This window comes from Phaethon lepturus, unplaced genomic scaffold (assembly GCF_000687285.1).
Source record: "Phaethon lepturus isolate BGI_N335 unplaced genomic scaffold, ASM68728v1 scaffold29331, whole genome shotgun sequence".
NCBI lineage: Eukaryota > Metazoa > Chordata > Aves > Phaethontiformes > Phaethontidae > Phaethon > Phaethon lepturus.
In genome coordinates, this window is record NW_010517441.1 from 8,592 (window position 1) to 33,507 (window position 24,916).

The 24,916-nt window shown below is 36.4% G+C and overlaps 1 protein-coding gene across 1 annotated transcript in view; it reads left to right on the forward strand.

Moving 5' to 3' along the window:
- Window positions 1–2,637: 2,637 nt before the first annotated feature.
- Window positions 2,638–24,916, forward strand: part of LOC104627987 (E3 ubiquitin-protein ligase MYCBP2-like) — a gene marked incomplete at both ends in the record, with an annotated part of 38,250 nt that continues 15,971 nt past the window's right edge. Inside the window, 7 exons of the mRNA XM_010296410.1 lie at window positions 2,638–2,713; window positions 11,491–11,706; window positions 18,064–18,217; window positions 20,137–20,333; window positions 20,546–20,788; window positions 21,067–21,138; window positions 24,138–24,234. Of these exons, the coding sequence (XP_010294712.1) occupies window positions 2,638–2,713; window positions 11,491–11,706; window positions 18,064–18,217; window positions 20,137–20,333; window positions 20,546–20,788; window positions 21,067–21,138; window positions 24,138–24,234 (1,055 nt within the window). The remainder of the gene's footprint in view (window positions 2,714–11,490; window positions 11,707–18,063; window positions 18,218–20,136; window positions 20,334–20,545; window positions 20,789–21,066; window positions 21,139–24,137; window positions 24,235–24,916) is intronic.

Sequence of the window (24,916 nt, forward strand, 5' to 3'; positions counted from 1 at the left end):
CATGGCATTTCTATACCCAAGTTGTTTCCATGTAAAAAATTGTTCAAGCCTAAAACTTGATGATGGCTTCTACAGTGGACTGACTAGGAAAAGCTTATACTTGCAGCATCTTTAATGGTTGATGTATGGATGAGGGAGATCATAGCACCACCGCTTGGAATCTGAAAGAGGAAATAAGCCTATTGCTGATCTTTTCTGCTTGCTAATAGGAGAAAACATTGGCTAGGTATCATTGAGAAATTAAGTTAGTCTGCAAAATGATGGTGTTTTTCTCACTTTGGAAATGAGCCTGATCTTAGTGGGGCAGGGGGAAGGCTTAATTTTGAGGGTTTCTAGATGTATACATACACACAGGGAAATACATACAAAAATATGGGGAGTGGTACTGTGAGATATTTACAAGATGAAACAGTGCTTATAATGTTTGCAGACTATAACAAATTTGGAGAGTTTGCAAGGATTTTGGCAGGGAGGATTAAATTTGAAATGTCTTGGTGACTTGAGTTAGTGTCCTTTAAAAAAAAAAAAAAGGAAAGAGCAATGCTTATCAAGTTGTCTCTGGTAAGTGCAAATTGTACTGTGTATAAAAGGCATAATTAACAGCACAACTAGGTAAAGAGTATTCGAAGCTCATTTCGGAGGTTTGCAGGAAAATGTTTTCAAGTTACTCTGGATTACATAGGTCTGCCATGCCATATTGCTGTGAAGCTGCCAAATAATATCTGGAATATGGTTAAAAGTATGACCTCGGAGACATGCAAGGCAATTCTTCTTCCTCTTCTCAACAGCAAATAATAAGTACTGTTTTCAGTTTTGGTCAATGTGGCTTACCTGCGGTATGGACTGAAAGAGTCCAGTAGTAGTCCAAAGTAAATCAGGACTTTTACACTTAAAGTTAGGGTGAAAGTTTCATAAAAGGTTTTTTGGTGCAGAGAAGAAGATTGAATGGCTACAGAAAGGGACTGCACTGTTCTTCATGTTTGACAGCAGAGCAAGAATTAACTGCGTTAAACTCTAATAAGGAAGAAAAACTTGTCCAATGTAAGAATAACTAAATAGTGAAACAGACTATGGGGTTTGATTATAGAAATTTGGACATTAAGGCTGTATGAGTTTCCTTCCCCCACTTCTTAAATAGGTTGTATACTGTTATGTTGAAACTTTACTGTTGAAGGAACCTTAGGAGGTCATCTAGGTTCGCTTTATAAGCTTTAACTTACTGGGGAGGGTGGGGGTTCCCCTTCACTGAATCACTTCTCTTAACTTCAGGATAATGGTGATGGTTCCTTATAAGAAAACTGGTGAGCTGACTTGTTTCTGTAGGAAGTGTCTTGATGAGGAATGTTCCTCCCTCATTGTTAATGGGTGAAGATGGGAAAGGTGGTGTTGTTTCTAGCAGGCAGCTTTCTTGGGATATTCTGCAGGGGTTCTTTGTTTGAGCTTGTTTTCTGACTGGTGGCTGTTGGTCAAACCTCAGTTTCCAGCTTTTGACTGCTAGACCGTGAGACTTCTATACTCTTGCAGTCTGAATACAGTATGTTTTTGGTCCCTCAAAATTTTTATTTAGAACAGAGTTGTTTGAATAAAATACTATGATCCTCCTGATTCTCAATCTCTTTCCAATTTGTTACCTGAAAGTGCAACTTCTTACGGCCTGTGACTTTCAGATTCCATAGTTTTATTTTTCCAACTAATCGGAACTGTAAACTATTTCAGTAATGTTTAAGTGGCACAGAGGAATGTTAGTAGCTGTTGCTTAAAGTCCTGTATAGGATGAGTTCTATGCTGCACAGATAACATCTGCCCTTTTTTGCAGAGGGCTTGCAATCTGAACAGACCAGAGAAATGTAAAGTAGGTTAAAAAGCATGTGTATTAGCGTAATTTCAGTGATGGTGGTGAAACAATTCTATGTGTGTATGGTGTCTTTTTTCCTATGGTGTCTTTTTCTGTGATTTTTTTTTTAACTGGGTAGTAAAATGGAGGAGAAAAAGAATGTGATAGGAATGAGATGTGGGCAGAAGAGGATTAGAGGAGCATGTGTTACCTAGAGCTGTAACGTAAAGGGATGGAAATGAAAAGTGTGTAAACTGAGGTGGGAAAAGTAGACCGAATTAAAAAAGCTGTGTTCAGAAGTTGCAGTTTCTTCCACCAACTGAATTTTCTGCGAAGTAAACGTTTTTTAAAGCTTCCTTTTCATCTTGGAAGGCTGAAATCTTTATCTGTTAAAGACTTCACAAAACATATGTGTTCTGTCCTAACAGGTTATATTGATGAGAATTGTCAGTAATTCATTGCTTCTAGCACTAATGGACTTGCAATAGAAACAGTAGGATAAACCAGTATAAAATGTAGGTATTTTTTGTCTGCCCTAGTATATATTCTGCTTAAATTGATGAGAGTAAGGACCCTTAATTCAGTGGAGCATTAGGAAAGCATAATTTTAAGTGCTTTATATTCTGATTTATAGTTTGACATTCTGCCTTTCTACCAAAAGGTTGGTTCCTTTTGCTTAGGAGAAAACATTTTAGAGGTTGTCTGACTATTTTTCCTCTGCTGGTGCTGGTGTTTATCATGGAGTAATAGCATGGAAGGGAGTTTAATTCTTTTGTTCTCATGGCTTTTCTTCTCTTTTTCAGAAGTAAGAAACTTTTTAGCAAGAAAAAATTGAAAAGGAAGCAGAAGACTAAATTGAAAGTTAAAACACGCAACAAGGTAAGTCTGTAAGTAACTTGACAAAGTTCTGACTCAAAAATGAACGTAATTTCAATTGAGAGCAATACAGGAAAATTAAGTGTAACTAGCAATTTATTTGTTTTAGAAAAGATAATAATAGGCCAGTATTGTTTGTCTGTTTACTGTATTCTACATGACTATGAAACCAATGTTAACCTTATTCAACTGTGTTTGCTACTAATGTTCAGCATGAAATAATATGAACAGCATTTTTGGTTCTCCAGGTTCTTGAGTTCCTAAACTGTAAACATAGCTAAACATGTTGGTCTTATAGTTAAATTTTAAGAGGTGCATGTCTAGCCAACAGTTAGAGACTACTGTTGCAAAGAATTCTGTCCATATTGGCTAAAGGAGAAGGGGAATATTCAATGTCTAAGGAATCCAAAGTTACCTCTGAAAATTCCTCCAAAATGGAATAAATTATACTTATCTGTTTCTATTAATATTTTCTCCCCAAGTTACAAGTTCTCTTGTAACTCCTGCACCCATCACTTTAAATGGAACTTCATAAAATTTTTTTACATGTTCACATGTTGCAGGGAAGAAATCTAGGCAGAAACAACACTATTTTAAAATACTGCTCTGCTGCATTCTTCCTCTTTTAGATAGTTGTTATGCCTCTGTTTAAGCTACAGTCTTGGATGGATTTTCATGAAGTCTCACTGCAGACATGGAGACTTCTTCCTAGGTTCCCATTGTAGTCAGTAAAGAGAAAGTAGCTCATTTCTGGAATGGTTCTGAAATACAGAACCACTGAAATATACAGTGAAAACATCTTCTAGTCAGTTGAATGCTCTTGTAATATAAATACACTGAAGATCAAATTGGCCATCTTATCCCTATTTGCCAAACTGTATGTAGTTACTCTATCTCAAGACAGATGACTTTGGGAGGGTGAAGCAAGCCCTGTATCTCTTCATTTGGTATTGCCTTTTTGGATACTTACCAGATTGTTCTGCTTATCTCAAGTAGTGCAGCTCTAGACTATAGTATAGAAGAGGCTTATCTTCACTTCTGTTCTCAGCACTGTACAGTGAAATATTTCTGGTCGAAACGGAATTTTTCAGCCCTTTCTTCAGTTGCTATGATATTAGAAGTTTTAGCCCTGTTCCCTTCATGATTTTATCAGACCCACTGTCAACACAGAAAACTAAGTTGAAGAAATCTTGCAGAATGTAGTTAGTCTTTGTGTGTCTGTATGGTACCAGAAACTTGTGCTTTCAAAATAAGATAACTCTTCAGCTTTGATCATTGTTACTCTATATAAGGGGAACCTTGTCTTTCTGAATAGTAGTGCCCTAGTTGAACTGCCAAATAGGAATCTAAATCCAGAACTGCTGTTCTTCACAAGCTTTGACAGTCAAATGTGCTTCTTGGATTTAATTTCATTGGATAAATGGATTGGCAGGATCCCTTCTGAATGGCCAAAGGTGACATGAACGTATTAAAGGCTGGTGCTTGTCAGTAGTTACAGATTTGTCACTGACATCTCTGCATCTCATGCCTATGGAGGGTTGTTTTCAAGATTTTTCTTGGATATGAAACAACTTCTGCTTGAAGCATTAAGTGGGATTTATTTGCCTTTGAAAGGCTTAATGGTTTTTTTTTTTTCATGTCTTTTACTGATGCCTCTATTCTGGACAGTCTTTCAGGCAGGCCAGGGCTGACCAGCAGAGCATTGGTGTTCATTCTGAGTCACTGAGGTACAGAAAGGCACTCCGGCTTATTTCTGCGTGATAGCAGGAAATTGTGTATTTCCTGAAAGATGTAACTGAAAAGGGAAAGAAAAAATCAGCTTCATATCCTTAGGTTATCAAACTTCGTTTACTGACAAAGTAGGGTGGTTCTGTTTGGTTTTTTGATTTGTTTTTGTTTTTTTCCTTGTTTCTTTTGTTGTTGGTTTGGTTTTTTTTCCCCTACGTGCTTTTCAGCACATCCCTATGCTTAACAGTGATCATTTTTGTGCTGGAATGTCTGAAAACAGATGTGTGTATTATCAGGAAAATGGGAATTTCCATTTGAAGCCTTATAATAGGGTGGATTGAAAAGCCTGTCGCTACTGGTCATTCTGAGCAGGAAGAGCTTGTGTATATCAGTTTATTTTTTAAGAACCAAGGTCTTTTAGTCTGAACAGAGATGGGAACTTTCTCTTAATATGCTTGGTAGAGGCAGGGAGGGTCTGAAATTAAGAATAAACTAAAGGAACCCCAAAATTTGTTGTTTATAACCTGCACTTAGTAAAAATGATAACTGAGTAATTGAAGAGAACATAAAAAAAAAGTAATTGTTGAGCAACTGGAATAAAAATTATTTCCACCATTTAAGCATTAAATGTTAGAACATTTTAAGTATAAAACATTAATTGGTGTTTAACGCAGTCCAGTAATTTAAGCCTTATTCTGTTCCTAAGCTGGGGTCATGTTATGATCTATTGTATTTGAACTACTGTTAACTTTTGGTTTTGTGGTTTAGTGTCTTTTTTTTAAACAGAGGTATAAAAGTTTTCCAGTGTGCTTTGGCTTTAGAAATTCAGTGATGAATAAAATGACTTTTACACAGAAAACAAATATGTGATTGCTAGATGTGGGTGTAGCACCTTGGGTTCCTGGATTCTTGCCTGCCTCCCCCCCCCTTTTTTTTTTTTGTCAACAGTTATCACTAGAATTGTAGGCTGTGTAATTTAGCTCAACTCTATGAATATTGCTGCTTCCCCTTCTTCCCCTCTGTTCACCACCTGGAGTTGTCCCACTTTCCTGTTAACTCTTAAAACCGCTGCTTAGGACACTTAGCTGAGAGACTGGATGAAAAGCCAGGGTTCGCCATCTTCTGTTCATATAACGTTATTTGAAGAATACTGAAAAACTGGAGTCCTCCAGAGAGGGAGAATACTTCCAATGATTGACACCCACCTGTTTAGTTTAAAATTGTGTTTTAAACTGTGACTTGTTTAGCTTTATACAAACAGAAGGAATAAAACCTTGGGAAAGTGTGGTTCACGTAGTAGGCAAATTTATTGTAAGCTAATGATTAGATGTATAAGGTGGATCAACTGGGATAAATATTTGTCTAATAAAAACCACAGAGAGCTTCTCAAATAATTTGGCAGTTGTTTTCAATGGCTTTTATATTATTTGGTGTTTCAACCTGAAGAGGGCATCCCTTTCTAAGAGATGTTTCAACTGTTCAAAGAAGAATTTGGTGAGGTTCTATGCTCTGTGTTATGCACAGGTTAGATCAGATGGTTATTATAGTCTTACCTATTTTTAACAACAGATTAACTTTTTCACCTCCTAGATTATAGTCTATTTCCATTGCATCTGAGAATAAACCACTACTGCAGTCGTCTGGTTCAAGAGGAAGGAAATAAATTGGTCAGCAAATAAGCTATGTATGGATTTCGTCTTTTGGGAAAACAGTTTGTTTCAGGTGTGAAACCAGTGTAAAGGAGACCAGAGTGTTTTGGTTTTTTTTTCCCACTTCTTTCCTTGAGTGTACTGGAACATTGCAAAAGGCTAACTGAGAAGGGCACCTGTGAATCTGGTGGCTCTATTTGATGAATGCATCCTTCCATTTAGTAGAGACTATATGTTTACAGGGACAAGTCACACATCAAGGTATGGACGCCTGTGCTTCATTCTCTGTCTCATAAGATAGCTTCTTACCTTTTAGAAAAAAAGTAACACACAAGAAATAAAATTTTACCTTCATGTATTGAAACAATGTTCATGATTCTTTACTTACACTGGCATTGCAATCTCTCAAACTTGCATTTAGAGTTCATTATTCGGTAGTTCAGAATTGAATTGTTCTTTCTTCGGTATCTTTTAAACTTGAAGAGAAAGGCTTTTCTAATGTTTTCTTAAATGTTTTGGAGAACATTATCTGCTCCTGTTTTGTCTACCCAAAATACAGAAAAATTTTGTGAGTAATTTAATTACGCTTATTGCCTTTACAGATTCTGTAATTGTTCCCAAAAGATGCCTTAGTTCTTCTGATCACTGAAATGACCTTCCATCACTGTTACCTCACTTTGTATGGTTTCAGTTGAGAATTTACTTTTTGAAGTTTAATATCTCACATTTTGTAAGAATGATATCATGTTTAAAAATTTTGCTTCCTTTCCACCAAAGTTTAATTTTAGATATTCTGTCTAGCACAAAGAAACTTTTCCATTACTCAAGACAGAATATGTGATGAATACTGGGTATCTGTTAAGTTTTATGATGTATGTTTAATCATGTATCTTGATTTAAGAAGGTGAATTTTCAATTTATGATGGTACCAACTGAAACAACAAAGATAAAATTTTCAGAATGTCCCACTTTCATACAGCTCATACAAAACCCTCTAAATCAAAAAGCATAATTCTGCTTTCCAGCCTTGAAGCTCCATTCTTTTTGAAAGTGGTAGCAATTTCATATTCCAAGAAACCAAATGCTTTGGGAGAAAAAAAAAAATATGGAGCCTATCATCTCGTCTTCTACTCAGACATCCTAGAAGCTGGGCTTCTCATCGTTCTTATACTTAGTGAGTGCTTTGGATTGCAATATTCCAGTAGCCATTAAGAAAAGAACATTTAGAGGTGTAGAAAAAGTGACTGTTGCTTTTCACCTTATTCACAGTGTCATGAAAAGATGTATCATACATTTGTGCATCTCAATACACTTAACACCAAGAAAACAAGCTATTAGGGTGATGTTTTTTCTTGAAATAATGTATCCCATAGCTCAAGAGCAGTCTGACTGGATTATCAATAATCCTAGATCTGTGCAAAATTAGTAAGTTTCTTCTCTGTATTCTTAGAAGTTGATTAACATTTTGGTTTAATGTTCCACTGTTTTCCTTAGCAATATTGAAGTATTTTGTGTCAACATGAAATGTAGTAACTTAAAATAGATTGTATTAGTTTGGTATAAGAATTACCAAGTGGGGTTCTCTAGGCATAGTTAGTGGTTAGATTGTCATCGTGATCTGTTCTACCTCGAAATCTATGAGCCAGTAGCCAGATTGTACAGGTGGCAGCATGAATCTCATACTATCAGGGAAGTTTGTATGGCTTTGCCGAAGAGCAATCCAATGCCATGGCTCTCATCAGTTGCAGAAAAGGAAAATTCAAGTTGATGACGAGATGAACTTAAGTCCCAGTTTCCTAACTTGAGCAGTGCATCTGACCTCAATGAAGTTAGGAATCCTGCAATCTGGAAAGGAAAAAACATTGAAGAAAAGGAAATTAAAAAAAAAAAAAAAAAAAGCTACTTACTGAATGAGCATTTGCATTAGAGGAGCAGAAAGTTTTCCTGTTTGACAATTGGAAGTTCCCTTCCTAACCTCCAACCAGAAACAATGTGTCTTGTCATTCAACACCTTTCTTTTGCCCTCAGTCATGCTAAGCATTTGAATACTTACATTTAACATTAATTCAATTGAGGGGTTTTTCCCCTCAAATGAAAGCCAGTAAACGGTGAAAATCATAATTATCCTTGAATTTAACCTGTTCTTACAACCCAACAACTTACTGTTCAAAAGGGCTTTATTTAGTACAGTCATAAAGCCAGTATTTTTAAACTGACAAAACCAGGTAGTGAATTTCAAAATTATTCTTATGGGACATTGTTAGGATTGCTACTACATTTGTCAGGTGTATAACAGAATGGGGTAAAAGATACTTCTAGTTTCAAAGAATTTACAATTCTTAGAAATAAGGTATTGTGAAGGGAAAGTGGAGGTTTGAACTAAGAAATGTAAACAGTGGGTTAACATTCACAGTTAGGAATTAAACTCTGGTTCTGAGTTGTATATTCTGGTGCTACATTGTTCAGAGCAGGGTTTTCTGGAGAATGTTGTGCTGTACTGTCTGGGTAGGAGATTATTGTCTATCGCGACAGTTTGTGCACTGTTATAGAAGAGTGAAATGCTAAACAAAGAATGGTTAAAGTGCTTACTGCTTAAAAGCTAAAGCATTAGGTAAGGACTTTTTAATAGTTATGTTGAGAATAAGGAAGGAGTTTATTTCTGAAAACTAGTCAGTTTATTATTAATAGGCAAGAAAGCATACATTGATATTTTATCTAGCACTGTAATGTCTAAAATTACCTGTGCTGTTAAACAGTTTGGCCAGCCTATTTCAAAAGAGGCTGTGTGAGCTACAAAATTTGGGCTGTTCTGGAAAAAAGACTAAGCTGAACTTCTGACAGGAAAGAACTGGAATGGAAACTGCTCACAGAAGTTACAATTACAATACATGATACTAATTAGATAAGTGAATTTAAGATAGAGATATTTCAGAGGGTCCAGATTTTTGTCTCATCCTGTAACTATCAGTAGACTAGGAAATGCATAGTAAACTATTAAAAAAAAAAGTTTGTAACTTCTGCAGTTCAGATGAAAGCTGATATTATGTGTTTGCCTTAGCAGCAGCTGCAAAAACTCTTGGGGGTGTGTGTATGGATATTTGACATACAGAAGAGTCATATGTTATAACCGTTTAGTTTTCTGGTGACAAATAGATTTTAAAATATGTAGTAGCTCATTATCATTGGTACCAGTCCAAATATATGTTGATGGAGTTTGATAGCGGGATAACAGATTTTATCTTGAGTTCATGCACTGATTAATATTGTGGGTTTTTAACAGCAGCTTTATTATTTTGAAGACATTCATGTTGAGTAAGGGCTAAACTTACGATGTCTTTCAATCCCTAGTGGCGGAATCCCTAATTCTGTTGTGCTTAAAAAAAAAAGGGGGGAGGGGGGGAACACGACACACACCACCTAAACTTTCAGTATGTAAGGAACTTCTTCCAGCTTTTTCTTTTCCATTAACTTCATATTTTTGTGCTTACTGCTAACAGTGACATGGGGAAGAAAAATTAACATACTGACTGTGGTGGATAAAACAGGCTACAGAGTAAACCATTGCTTCTTAATGTTTTAACTTGCAATAATTTTGTAGTAATAATGGAAAGGAAGCATATGCAAATATGTACCAATACAGTTAGAATAATAGTAAAAAATAAAATAATTAGAACGATAGTAAAAAGTAAAAGAAAATATATAAACTGTGAGATATTTTGAGGTTATTTTGAATTTTCTGTTAAGTTTTGTAACGTGGTGTTAAATGGTCTAATTTAGAAGCATGTGTTATTTCTGGTAATAATTAAAAGGTAAGTGCAGTTAAAGATGTGTTGTGAACCATTACTGTGTTTTGATGTAAAAAGTTGTGGCTACCATATTGTAGAAAAATAAATCACCCCATTAAAACCTTATCCAGTTCACTGGTTCTCAAATATTTCCCCTTTTCTCTGCTAGTTTAAGGTCCTTCTTCCCATCACTGCTCTCACAAATGTATGAGGATTTCCACTCTGATCTGTTCCAAACTACCAGTGTACTCTCCTGCCAAATGAGTGTGGTCATTCATAATATCTATCCCCCTTAAATTAGAAGAAAGAAAAAGACAAAAAGCTTCCACCCTCACCACCCCTGCTCAAGAATACGACAAATAAACCAAAATAACCTTGTGTAGTTAGTCATGACCTTGACTTAGTCTAGCCTGATCGTCCTCCAAATTTTGCCCTCCACATTCAAGCAAATCTGTCCTTCACTCTTAACCTAGGCTTTCCTTCCCTCCTTACTTAGTCTCTGTGCCCTCTGTCTACATTGAGATATTATAGGGAATTGCTTCCTCCCACATGCCTGAAGTCACGTTTTTCATAGCCTGTGCTCAAACCAGCTTAGCTTTTGGTAGTACACCACTGAAGAGAAATTAGAACCCTGCCTGGGGATTATTTTTTGTTGTGTTTGTGGGGTTTTGGTTGTTTAAGTCTGTCATTATTCCTGTCCCATCTTACTTTTGCAGAAAGGGAGAGTATGGGGCAGAATTTAAAAGATGTTTTTAAAAAAATGTTTTTTCTTCATATTTTTCCAAGACTAATAACAGCCTCATGAAGGCTTTTCTGTGTCTCTGCAGCTGCTGACAGTAATATACCAGTAGTAGATACCAAAGAAAGGGTGGAGCAGTAGGGTAACGGCTTGGATAGTGATAGTTTCTCAGAACATTTTCCCAACTCTTACTTTGTGGCTTAGGACTTCTGAAAACAAGATGGTGTCCTCTTACTTCACAGGCCTTGATAGATTTTTTTTTTTTTTTAAATTATTATTTGTCTTTAGTAGTTTGTCCAGTAGATTTTGATTTCTTTTCTAGTTATACAAGATTATTATCCACAGCATCCTATGTTGGGAGTTTCTGAACTTGCCATCTGTTTACTTTTAATGGCAAAACAACTAATGGTATTTTTAATTGCTAATATACATTTAGCAAGCAGCTTAAATTTTTATTATTTACCAATAGATTAAAGTTAACAACTAGAATAACAAATGATGCGTTTTAAAATTCAATAATAATAATAATTTAAAAAATCCAAACGGACCGGTGTTAAGAAGGCAAATCCTGAATTCTGCTAGTCTTTTGGTTGTGGCACAGGTTTGGACCATTCTGTAGCCTGAACTGCTTTAATTTTCCATCCCAGTGTCCTCATCAAATCATGAGAGGTAGAGACTAAAGCCTCATGGAATATACTGAAATTTCTTCCTCTTCTTCCTTTCTTCCCTGCCTGAAATATAAATGGTACTTCAACAGGAAAGTTCAGTCTCCAGTTTGAGAATCATTTGGTTGGCCAAAATTATTGGGACTGTTGAGATTACTTGTATTTAGCAAAGCTTGAAACTTCTAATAAACTTAAAACTAATCTTGTTTTTCAGACTGAAAACCTAGAGAGTACAATAACGATACCAGATATCAGATTACATAGCAATCCTTCAGCTTTTAATGTTTACTGCAATGTCCGCCATTGTGTGTTGGAGTGGCAAAAAAAGGAAGCGTCTGTATCTTTGGCTTCAAAGAACAGTGTACAGAGTGGGGATTCAGACAGTGATGAAGAGGAGGAATCCAAAGAGCCACCTATTAAACTTCCAAAGGCAAGTAACTGGATACTGTTTAAAGTATGCAGTGTATGTGATCTGAAGTTGGTATGTTCTTTGTGGGGAAGAGCCAGCTGCTCAGAAAATAGCTATAGTTTTATTTGTAGTTCATTTGATCTAGAATGATCTGATTTGATGAATTGGGAAGATCTATGTATCTGCCCAATAATTAATTTTAAAGTCAATTAAATGTTAGGTAAACATTCAACTTGCACTCCTGTTTAAGGACTGGTACTTGGAAATAACCTACAGCTGCAAATATCTACACAAAATGCAAATAATGCAGTTCTTAGATCTGTCAGAGGCTACTAGCCAGTATGATAAAGGGTGCTTTCTGTTGCTTTACCCCCCAAAATAAATCTTTCTGCTATTGGAATTCAGATCGTGGAGTGTTTTCTAAAATTTGCCAGGTATATACGTAATTGCAGTAACTGTCAGTTATTCTTACTACTTAATTTTTTAAAATATTTTCCCTTTTTGGCTTTAGTGCCTTTTGGCACTGACAACTGTAGATAATTAGCAATGCACATTAAGATTTTTGAACACTATAGTTCAACAGTTAGGGTAGGCTTTTTACTGTTTAGTACTTCTATGCTTAGAGTAGGATTAATGGTGGAAAGTCAGAAATAATCTATATAGGAGTTACTGATCTTTTTTCTTAATTTTTTTAGTTTGCTGATTCACTTGTTTTGTACTATGTAACTTCTGTGCATTCAGTTTTGTTCATTGTTACATTATTAATGCTATGAATGCCACTTCCTTTTGTTATTCTTCTGAGTCTATAAAAAGCATGTTCAGAGTAACTTCCCTTGTTTGTATTTGCTCTAAAAACCATACAAATACTGAATTAAAAAGGTTGTTGCAGCAGTGATTATGTTGAATGTTCTAGTTGCTTAGAAAATTAGAATTTTATAGATGATTGTGTTTAGTATTATCTGAAGGGCAAAGTGGGCACTCTGGAAACAATGGTGGAGAATTGCAGAAGAACACAACCAAGTCAGGTAACTACAACATGCTACCTGGAATTTCATGGTTGATAGTTGTAAAATAATGTGCAGTCAGTAGAAATAAAGCTAGCACTGTTGATGGACTGCATCTGACTCCTTGTGGATTATATTAAATGAATCAGCAAGTGCTTGTAGATGCTTAATTTGAAATTTTAAGTAAAAGGAGATGTAGTTATTAGCATTTATAAAGAAGGGAATGGAGTTTTAAAGAGATTTTGAAATTCAAAGAGGTTCAGAGAAGGATGAGGTTTACCACTGATATGGACAGAACACTTGCATGTCAAACTAAAACATTGGTATTGTTAAATACCTCTCAAAAAGAGATTTGGAAAAGTGGTGCAGTTCTAAAATGAAGATGGCTTAGAAAAAATGGTATGGAAACTCTAGGTAGGAAACTTTACTTTTCTCAAAACAGAATATCAGTCAGCTCTTTTGTTAAATTTAATACAGCAGATATAAAATTGATGAAAATCAGTATGCTTTCAAACTATTCATTTTTAGCAAAGAATCTACAAAGTATCAAAGAGTTCAGGAATATTTACTGATTCAACAATAGTTTAGATGCTTGGTACAACCTCAGTATTTTTAGAATCATAGAATCATTAAGGTTGGAAAAGACCTCTAAGATCATTAAGTCCAACCATCAACCCAACACCACCATGCCCACTAGACCATGTCCCAGAGTGACACGTCTACACATTTTTTGAACACCTCCAGTGATGGTGACTCCACCACCTCCCTGAGCAGCCTGTTCCAATGCCTGACCACTCTTTCAGTACAGAAAATTTTTCCTAATATCCAGTCTAAACTTCCCCTAGTGCAACTTGAGGCCATTTCTTCTCGTCCTGTTGCTAGTTACTTGGGAGAAGAGACCAACACCCACCTCGATACAACCCCCTTTCAGGTAGTTGTAGAGAGCGATAAGGTCTCCCCTCAGCCTTCTCTTCTCCAGCCTAAACAATCCCAGTTCCCTCAGCTGTTCCTCATAAGACTTGTTCTCCAGACCCTGAGCAGCTTTGTTGCCCTTCTCTGGACACACTTCAGCAACTCAGTGTCCTTCTTGTAGCGAGGGGCCCAAATGTTGGATTGGTTAGGTCCCTCTAAGGTAAGACACTTTTTATTATTAATTTCACTTGCATCTATGTATTTGAAAATGGTATCCACTTGGAGCTGTCTCACAAGCAGTAAAACTTTTAGAGGCTGACTATGTCTTTGTATCAAATGTCTTTCTATCCTTGTCCAGGTTTCAGCTGGGATAGAGTTAATTTTCTTCCTGATAGTTGGTATAGTTCTGTGTTTTGGATTTGGGATGAAAATAATGTTGATAACATACTGATGTTTTCAATTGTTGCTAAGCAGTCAGGGACTATTCAGCTTCTCGTGCTGGCCTGCCAGCAAGAAGGCTGGGAGTGCGTTGGAAGCTGGGAGGGGACACAGCCATGACAGCTGACCCAAACTCAGCAAAGGGATATTCCATACCATATGATGTCACGCTCAATATATAAACTGGAGGAGCTGGCCAGGGAGATGCTTCAACTCGGAAACTAAGTGGGCATTGGTCAGCAGGTGGTGAGCAATTGTGCTGTGCATCACTTGTTTTGTATATTCTCTTATCATTATTATTTTTACTTTTTTCCTGTCCTATTAAACTGTCTTTATCTCAACCCACGAGTTCTGCCATTTTTTCCCCCCTCATTCTCTCCTATCCCTCTCAACAGGGGAGGGTGAGTGAATGGCTGTGTGGTTGTTTTAGCTACCTTTGGGGGAAAACCACAACAGTCATGAATATTGGTGTCTGTCTCATGCTTTGAGTATGGTCTTGTTCTTATATATAGTGAACAATATTTGGTTGGGCTTAGTCTATAAAGAAGTAAATTATTGAAGTTTCTAAGGCTTACAATTTTTACTAGACCAGTTTCTGAAAGTAATTGTTAGCTTATTAAAAAGAATACTTATGTCTTTTGAGTTTGATAGTGAGGTGAAAGTCACATTCAAAAAACGGTATAACCAGGATTTGTGCTTTTCCAGATTCTCCAGAGTTAAAATGGTGAAGTTAATCCTTGGTATGTTTTTTTGGTCCATGAAAATTGTTCATTTAATTGAGAATATGTTGAAAAGATTCTACTTTTTATGTAACTCAGGTGTTCTATTGAAGTATCTCTTTTTTTTTTTTTTAAATCTTAAACTTTAGGAAGTCAGGTTTGTTAGGGCTTTTATTTGTTGTGCTTTAACCGCAGCCAGCAATTAAGCACCACACTGCTGCTTGCTCACTTCTCCCCCCGCCCCGGGGGGATGGGGGTGAAAATCAGGAGTAAAAGTGAGGAAGCTCATGGGTTGAGATGAAGACAGTTTAATAGGTAAAGCAAAAGCTGTGCACGCAAGCAAAGCAAAGCAAGGAATTCATTCACTGCTTCCCATTGGCAGGCAGGTGTTCAGCCATCTCCAAGAAAGCAGGGCTCCATCATGCATAATAGTTACTTGGAAAGACGGACACCATAACTCTGAACATCCCCCCTCCTCTTCCTTCTTCTTCACTCCAGCTTTATATACCAAGCATGATGTCATATGGTATGGAATATCCCTTTGCCGAGTTTGGGTCAGTTGTCCTGGCTGTGTCCCCTCCCAGCTTCCAATGCACCCCCAGCCTGCTCGCTGTCAGACCAGCACGAGAAGCTGGGCTGTCCTTGACTACTTAGCAACAACCCAAAACATCAGCACGTTATCAACATTATTTTCATCCCAAATCCAAAACACAGCACTATACCAACTATCAGGAAGAAAATTAACTCTGTCCCAGCCGAAACCAGGACGGAACTAAAAGTTGTCCTATGCGATTTCTATAATAAGATTGAGAATGATTCTTTTTAACAAATGTTGAGAGACACAATTTGCTGGTCTTCAGGTATTAACACAGTAACATTTGTATTTTGGTTGTGCTTGGACAGTTTAGTAACTTGCTTTGCTAGCTTTAAATTTTTGGATTTACATGAAATAATTGCCTTTGCCTAGCTTATTTAGTACCTTTGCTAATGATGGGGAATTCTTTCTACTTGAGTTAGGGCACATTCAGTTTTACTAATTTGATTTGCATTTGCTCCCCCTGCCCAATACTAAACACTGGGTTATGGATGATCCACAAAAGCCCTGTACTAAAAGGAACAAATGCTGGATTAAGGTGGGATTAACTGGCTAAATATTCTTTGTCCTGCAGTGGCATACATTTTGCTGTTTAGCTAATGAGTTTAAGCGAAAATGAAAATTTTCAAGTTGTAACAAAAATCAGAAGAAAAATAATTACTCTGTTTAGAAACTGACTTTAAGTCTTTTAAAGCTCATTAGGAGAATGTGTTAGCTGTGTAAAGTATTTTTTTGTTTGTATATAAGATACATATAAATTAAACATACGGTGTATTATGTATTCCTAAATAAACATAGAAATGTGGGTATTGGGCAGTTATGAGAGAGGGGAGGCAAAGGAAGTAAAATATGGATGTGTGGATAAGAATTCTTGAAGAAACAGTTTTTTTGGAGGAATTATTATGATCATAATGTCTGCATCTAGGCTAGAATTTTCTGTGCCCTTCTTAAGGTGAGCTTACGCTGTTGATCCAGTGTCTCAAAGATGTTGCAAAGGGAACAGGAGGATGGCTGTGTGGAGAGCATCAGCAAGAGCTGGCAGGCTGTGACAGAGACCAAGGCTGCAGGTGTGCTTGTTTTGGCTCAGAGACCCTTCAAAGAGCAGTGAGAACAAGCTTGAAATGTCTTGAAAAGAATTGTTTGCTTATTCTGTCATTCAGTGCACAGTTTGGAGGAGCTGAGAGAGATATACCCACATTATATATATGTATACACACGCACATATATGTATACATACATATATATATATGTATGTATGTAAAGGTGGAGAGACCTCTTTTAAGAAGCCTACCCAGTCTCTTGACCTCAGATACTAAAAAACCCAACCCAAAACCACCGCAGATCAGGCAAAATCCCAGCTATCCCAACTATCCATTGTTGATTCCTACTGTAGTGGAAGTTAACCAAATTATTTTCTCCACTGTATAAGGTTTTCTGCTTTCTCCAGCCGCCTCTGTCAGCTGCTATATGAGGTCTCCTGTCTGAAGATTGGAAAGAATAGAATAAATTCTCAGTTTGTCTCAGAGATACTATCTGTATCCATCTCTGGTGTTTTTTTATTGACAGGTTTTTTTTCCCCTGTAGATTCCATGTGTGTGTTTTCCCCTGCTCCATTGAAGATATGAAATGTAAGGTGCAAACTGCATGAACATTGCTGTTGCACTTTGAGGGCTTGATTTGGTTATGTTTCTGTTCTTCCTCCAAAAATCAAACAGGTGGTAAAATAACTTCTGAAAGACAGGAAATAAATTGAATGACAGCAAAGACAATTCCAAGGCATCCAGTAGAACTTATAGCTGACTGTCAGAATAGATCTGTTTTAAGCATGAGTGGCAGTTCCATTAACAATTTTATTTTCACATTTCAGTCTTTTTTTTCCCTTAGATTTTATTCAGAGCTGAATCTATGTTAAACACTCTAAACATGGGGCTCTGCTCTTGACAGAAACACATAGTAAAGTTTTGAAGATATGGTTGCTTATTTGTAATGTGTTAACCCTGTCAGTTTTTCTTTCATCCTCATCATTATTACATACTGAGTTTGAGAAGGAAGTGAAAGGGAGGAGTCAGTGGAGAGAAGCATAATTGTAATCTCAGAATATTCAGGAATGCTAAAAGGGAAAGTTAGGAGATGTATTACTTGGCATAATGCATGTCTATGATGAGTACATATGGAGTTTTAGTGACAAGTAATTGGTCTTTATTTTTTATAACAAGAACAATCTCAGAGGTTTTGGAGGGGAAGGTACTAGTGCTGCCAGTATCAGCTGTCAAACATATCATTATGCAAGTTGGGAAGTCAGGTTGCAAGCCAATTCCAGCTTGCTGGCTCACATTAAAGAACAAGGAAAAAGGAAGAAGAGGTCTGTCAAATGAAGTGTGAACTCAATAGAAATTAGAACGGCTTAGAGGAACAGTTTGTCTTACGTTGTCCAAAAAAATTTAAGTTTCCTTATTTTTTCAGGGAACTATTACTCTGCTTGGATATGCTCTTTCATATAATGACATTACTTTTGTGTAATATTTGCTAGTACAGTTGTGTAGGTGGGTTCTTGATTTTGATTCTCTCTTGAATTACCATTGTATTCTGTATTATATCTTTGTTATCCAAATAACTGTCTTGTTCTGTCAACGCTAGGATAATACCTTTATTAATGAAGACCCAAAAATATTATATTAACAGATATTCTGAAATATCTATACTTCTTTAGATCATTGAAGTTGGATTATGTGAAGTCTTTGAGCTGATAAAGGAGACGAGATTTTCTCATCCATCCTTGTGTCTCAGGAGCCTACAAGCCCTACTTAATGTGCTCCAGGGCCAGCAACCGGAAGGCCTGCAATCAGAGCCTCCTGAAGTCCTAGGTAATATCTCATCTGTTACTGTGTTTGTATTAATATACATCTATTACTGTATTGGACAGAAGAAAATGGTTCCTTGCAAGTATTTGTGAGATAGTAACATGCTTGTTCTCAAGACTGACTTTATTCTGGAACGTTAACTCCTTATGGTGTATGTAACCAGTACTTTCTCAGCATTAATCTTTTGCAGAACAGGAATGTTGGCATGTAAAAGTATCTATATTTAATAAAAAGTCATATTTTGTTGCCATGTTATGCAGTTTCACTGAAACATAGTAAACAACATTACAAATGGTGAATCATTTGTCTTACTGAAGCTATAAAATCATAGAATCATGGAGTAGTTTGGGTTGGAAGGAACTTTTAAAGGTCATCTAGTCCAACTCTCCCTCTAATGAGCAGGGACATCTTCAACTAGAGGAGGTTGCTCAGAGCGCTGTCCAACCTGACCTTGAATATTTCCAGGGATGGGGCATCTATCACCTCTCTGGGCAACCTGTGCCAGGGTTTCACCACACTCACTGCAAAAAATTTCTTCCTTGGATCTAGTCTAAATCTACTGTCTTTTAGTTTAAAACGGTTACTCCTTGTCCTATTGCCCTGCTAAAAAGCCTGTCCCCATCTTTCATATAAGCCCCCTTGAAGTAGTGGAGGGCTGCAGTCAGGTCTCCCTGGAGCCTTCTCTCCTCCAGTCTAAACAACCCTAACTCTCTCAGCCTGTCCTCACAGGAGGAGGTGTTCCATCTCTCTGATCATTCTTGTGGCCTTCTCTGGACCCTCTCCAACAGGTCCATGTCTTTCCTGTGCTGAGGGCTCCATGGGGCTCCAGAGCTGGATGCAGTACTCCAAGTACAAAATACTTGGCCTTATTGGAAAGAAGATAGTTCTACAGTGAACTTCTCTTGTGATCTGCTGTTGTAATTCATGGTTTAGCTGTTTAATGTTGTGATTTATATAAAGCTGCTAAATGAAGTGTCAGAATTCTTGCTTTTATTTTCTTTGGACATCCAAAAGTTTCCCTGAAAATTCATCTTGCTTTAATGATACTGAAAATAAAAGTTGAACTCCTGATGGCTTTCAATGTATGATTGATTATGTCCTTTAAGATGAAATACAGTTATCTCTTGTTAATTCATAGTTTTTACTTGTTTGTAGAACCGCAAGGAAGGCCAGGCTGTAGCATTTGTTGTTTAAAAATAAAAAAATATATATATATTAAGAATTTCTATGTATATTTTCCCTGTTATGGCTCAACAATATTCTGTTTCCAAAGATGATAGTAATTTGCTACAGAAAGCTTTTATTTTGTACTGGCACACAGAGTAATGAAAGGCTACAAAGAAGGCTTTGTTTTGATTACTGCCTTAGTTTTTATTTGTATATACTGTCAAAAAAATTGAGGTGGATTTCTGTTCACACCTTGATTGTTACAGATGTTCAGCCGCTAAACAGTGCTTGAAAAGATGCATACGATTAAAGTAATTTTCAAGCTTTGATTTGAAATGCTCTTTTCTGAGAAATGGGATGTTCTTCAACATGGGTAATGGTCATAAAGATTAGACAAGGTTGGTCAATACCTACCCATCATCTCAGTGACACAGTAGACTGAATAGGCAGGTAAAATAACTTCTGGCCCACTTCTTATTAATGTGTTCCACTGTAACAGAAGGATTTAGTTTTTCTTGTTCTCCGGCCATTGTAATTATCAAGACACAACATGTTCTGGCTGAAAAAGAATGAAAAGTTAAGTTGTAGGCCTATTTAAGTGGGATGCTTTTTTTTTTTTCTGTCTGGAAATAGGGCTAGACTTAATGGCTGAAGAAAGAGGTATCATGTATTTTGTAAGTTTAATTTCCCATTGACTGGCAAATTGCTTGGCATGATTTTGTGACTTGTCTGTACTTGCTGTGTTTTACCTGCAGAATCCCTGTTCCAGCTTCTCCTGGAGATAACTGTCCGTAGCACAGGAATGAATGACAGTACAGGACAGTCCTTGACAGCGCTTTCCTGCGCTTGCCTCTTCAGTTTGGTAGCTGCATGGGGAGAGACGGGAAGAACGTTGCAAGCGATCTCTGCTATACTCACCAATAATGGCAGCCATGCTTGTCAGACTATTCAGGTCTTGCACTAAAGCTTCTCTGTATCTGGGAATTTATGTAAATGAGTTCTGAGAAGATCTGTTGTGTAAATTCAATTAACTTTTTACTCCTCACTATTTTTGATATGAGTAGGTATTTCTTAATCTCTCTTCAGTTGGAGATAGAACAGAAAATACAACATTTAGAAAATAGTCATGTTTTTCATTCACTCACAATTTCTTTTACTGTTTAGGTGCCAACCATTTTAAATTCTCTTCAGCGGAGTGTGCAGGCAGTTCTGGTGGGCAAAATCCAAATCCAAGACTGGTTCAGTAATGGGATAAAAAAGGCAGCCTTGATGCACAAATGGCCACTGAAAGAAATATCTGTAGATGAAGATGACCAGTGCCTACTTCAGAGTGATGGTTTTTTCCTTTATCTCTTATGTAAAGATGGACTTTACAAAATTGGCTCTGGATATAGTGGGACAGTAAGGGTAATGTGATTTCTTCTTGTCTGATGAAGATAGTTAATATTTTAACTTAACTTTTATGATGTCCTGTTTCCATTGAGAATCTTTTGTATCTGACTAATGATCAGTTCTTTTACAGTTTGTCTGACTTTTTCTGATGATTTCTATGAGAAATTTACAGCATTTTCTTAAAATTTTTAAATTTTTAGTATGGTTGAAGACATTGTTATTTAGATAGTAAATGATTATGTGTAAAAATGTCACCGATATTTGTTAAAAGATTGGAATTTTTTGCTTTTCAGGGCCATATATATAATTCAACATCCCGCATCAAAAACAGAAAGGAAAAAAAGTCTTGGTTAGGCTATGCTCAGGTAGGTGAATAATTAAAACATAAAAAGTGCACCCCAGCCCTCATGAGTAATTTAAGTAGACTTTGGCTTAGAGTAATCATACACGGATATTGTATTTTTCCTTTGGCTTCAGTTATAAAAATCAATATTTTGGTACTGACTTTTAAATTGTGGAAGATGAGGGACATCTGATGGTACTGGCATATAGAAAGGAGTAATGCGAAGTGTCACTGATTTGTGTTGTCACTGTAAAGACTTTCAGAAAATACAGTAGTTTAACACGTAAATTTATTAATTGTACAGTCAACTGACATGCTTTTTAAATAATGAAGTTGGATGTAAAAATGTGCTGTTGTAACAAAATAATGTAAAAAAATACTTGAAATATCTATTTGTGAAAATAAATTGATTTTAAAATATTTGCAGTAAAATAAGCAGGTGCTATTTTGGTTGGGGGAGGATTGAGGGTGTGTAAACCATAAGTAGAGATAATTATTGACGTTACCGCTGTGGAATTAACTATATTTGGATGTTTTGTTTTCTTAGAGTTAGTCAGTTTCTGGAATATCAATCACCTTTTCTTACATCTTTGCCATTCATTAAAAAAGTAGTGAGTTTTTTTAGATTCCTATTATTACTGCTGAGTGTGCTGTCTTTCAAAAACCCTAAGCAAACAGACCAAAAAAACCAAAAAAAAACCAGCTCCCCCTCCAATAAAATTTCAGAGAACAATGAATTTGCTTCATTTTTAACTACTGAGCAATTTTTATTGTATATTTACTCTTAACTGAGTGATCTCATTGTCCCAGTGTGAAATTAAGTGTACCCCTTGCCATGCTTTTGAAGTGAAATTGTTAGTTACGAATATATATTCTATTGTTACGCTTATTATATGTATGTGTGTGTGTGTATATATATATATGAAATCGGGGGGGGGCGGGGGGGTTTAAGTATTAAAACAGTAGATCACCAAAAGGTATACTAGTGCAATACAAATGTGTGTGAATACATTCATTCAGGAGCTTGTGCTCAGTTTGGAAAGAAATAGGATCCATACAGTTTTACTATATAGAGTTACACATTTGGACATTCTGTACATAGCTATAAATATATTTGAAGTTCTTTGAGTGCTTGTACATGTATATGCGCTCACACAGTGACTGTACCCAAAGGCACTTCTAGTTGGAAAAATGTCACTCTGGGGCTATATTTATAGGAAGATATGTAAGTTGCACTTATTGCTAAGTATGTGTCTGTAAAAGAGGTAAGATGTGTCCTCAGTCTCATTTCCCTTCAGGTGCTTGGTTAAGTAGGCTCAAATTCATGTGATTTTTTTTTTTTTTTCTTACCTCATCATATAAGTTATTTTAGGCTGGAGCTTTTCTATCTACTTTAATGCTCTTTACTTATTTTTCCTAGTTTGTGTAGGTTTGGTTTTCTTCATTTCACAGAGATTGATTTATCCAGGAAAATTCAAGTAGTTTAGATGGAAGGAAGAGGGTTGGTTAGATTTTTCTGTTGTTAGATGATTGTAGTTATGGTCTCTGACTCTTTGACAAATGAAGATATTCTGAGGTTAAGCCTTAGTGACCTCCCTGTGAAATGCGTCCATTCTTAGCTGTGTAGAATCCCCACCTGAGGCCAGTCATGCTTCAGGCAACTGCAAGCCATTGTCATATCTCCTGCTATGACACTGCTGTTGTCAGAATCATTACTTAGTCATTATTCATGTTGGCCTCCGCAACCCTCCTGTAGGTGCATGCTACTTTGCTTGGCCTCAGTCACCTTAAATGAGTATGTTCATAAGTACCCTTAAGTAATCTTTTTCCTTTTCTTTAGCTGCTTTTATAGTGGAAGTGCTTTCTAAGTGTAAATTCCCCAACTGTGTTTCTACCCTGCTCCCTCAAAATCTTTGAAGGGTTCACAGGCGTTGTAGGATCGAAAAAGATACAAGAGCAAAGTTGCCATACTGCTTCTCTTACGGATCTGTGCACATTATGCAAACGTGGGGGCTTATGCAACCTATCTAGTTTGAGCTAAAGCAAAACTTACTTGACTGTGTGTGTTTGAAAGTGCACTCAAAATTATAGGTATAAACAATAAAACTCAAATGTGAGTTTCAGATAGGCAGATCTTTTTACTGAGAAACCTTCTAAACTGGTGATTGTATCAATTCTTTAAAAAATATATACATATGAACAGAGAGAAGGTACTATTTTGGTATACCAAGGGAGACTTTTTGATGTAGGCTGCTGACCAGAATAGGTAAATTTGGGGATATGAAGGTATTCTGCACATGGAGAAAAAGAAAGAGGAGATCGTTAGTCCTGAATATCTCCCTTTCTTTAGGTTTGGTTAGAAGTTGGGAGGTGAGCAGTGTAAGAACTCATTTTACGTAACCTTGTGTCATGGCTGCTGTTACCAAATATATACATACCAAAAATACGTCCCACCATGTATTTTGTGGGAATTTCTTTGATGAAGAGCTCAGAAAGAATAAATGCATAGAATCTTGTTAGTGTGGGAGTCAAAGTAGTTAACATTTTGGAAAAATTCTCTAGTTTTTAATGCACATATTTAATATTAGTTGATGATCACTCTTCTGTGTAGGGCAATATATGTATCTCCTTCCTGTAATTCCTGTGAATCTTTAGTTGATTTGGAAAGTGAGGACAGGAGCATTGTTTTTTACTGTGGTTTTTAACTGTAATTATATACACATATGAAGAACAGAATTACTATGTGTGGCTTCAAAAGCTGTATACAAGCTTCAGCATGCTGATCTACAGTATGTAGAAAGTGTGGAGGAATGGGGTCAAATTTCTGGTTTTTACTGCTTATTTGATTAGTGGCAAAAAGTTGGTTATCAAAATGAAGCAAATTTGATGTAAAAATAAGAGGTTTCCAAAATTTTTAAACAATACCTTAAATAAAAATTGCATTATTTTCACTTTTGACAATATCCTTTGATATATTTAAGAATATTTTCATACCGACATATATATTCTTACTCTTACCAGGGTTATTTATTATATAGAGATGCAAATAATCACAGTATGACAGCCGTACGAATAAACCCTGAAACTCTGGAACAAGACGGTACAGTTGCTTTGCCAGGTATGAACCTCCAGATATGAGAAGATGGTTATAGTTTACTGTTTACATACTATGTATTTTCAGGTAAGCAGAAGAGAAACTGAGATAGATTTTTGAGAGCAGAAAGAGACTGCTTTTTTATGACTCTGGTTTGCTGCATTAGACCAGCTGCAGTATGTCATTCAGAGGTCTTGCATCTTACTCCAACTACTGGAAGAGTACTGCAAGATTTTAGAATGTATGGTCATTTAATTTAAAGACTCCAAGAGCTTAACTTCCTTCTTAAAGAATTTTTATTACTTCCTTGTTTGAATTTTGACCATTTGGCTCAGATATGACTTGGTTTCCAGTATCTCTTACACATAGTGAGTTACAAACTATGACCAAAACCATTTTGTTTTCAATATAGGTAGAAATGTATCTAAAAAACCAAGGATGCTAATGAACACTGATGGACCATGCTTCTGATATTTAAATTGGTGGTGGGTTTTTGATTATGCGTTTTGAAATTTTTGTTTTGTTTTTGTTTGGTTGTGGGGGTTTTTTGTTTGTTTGTTTTCCAGAGGTGCCTCATAGCTTGGGAGTCTGTTTAGAAAATTAGGATGTTCCTGGAACATGCTTTAATGGCTTTCTGGTGAAACACATCTGTTCTTAGCCACTCACGTAAACAGTAGAAGGGTACAAGAATATCTTTCAGCTTCAC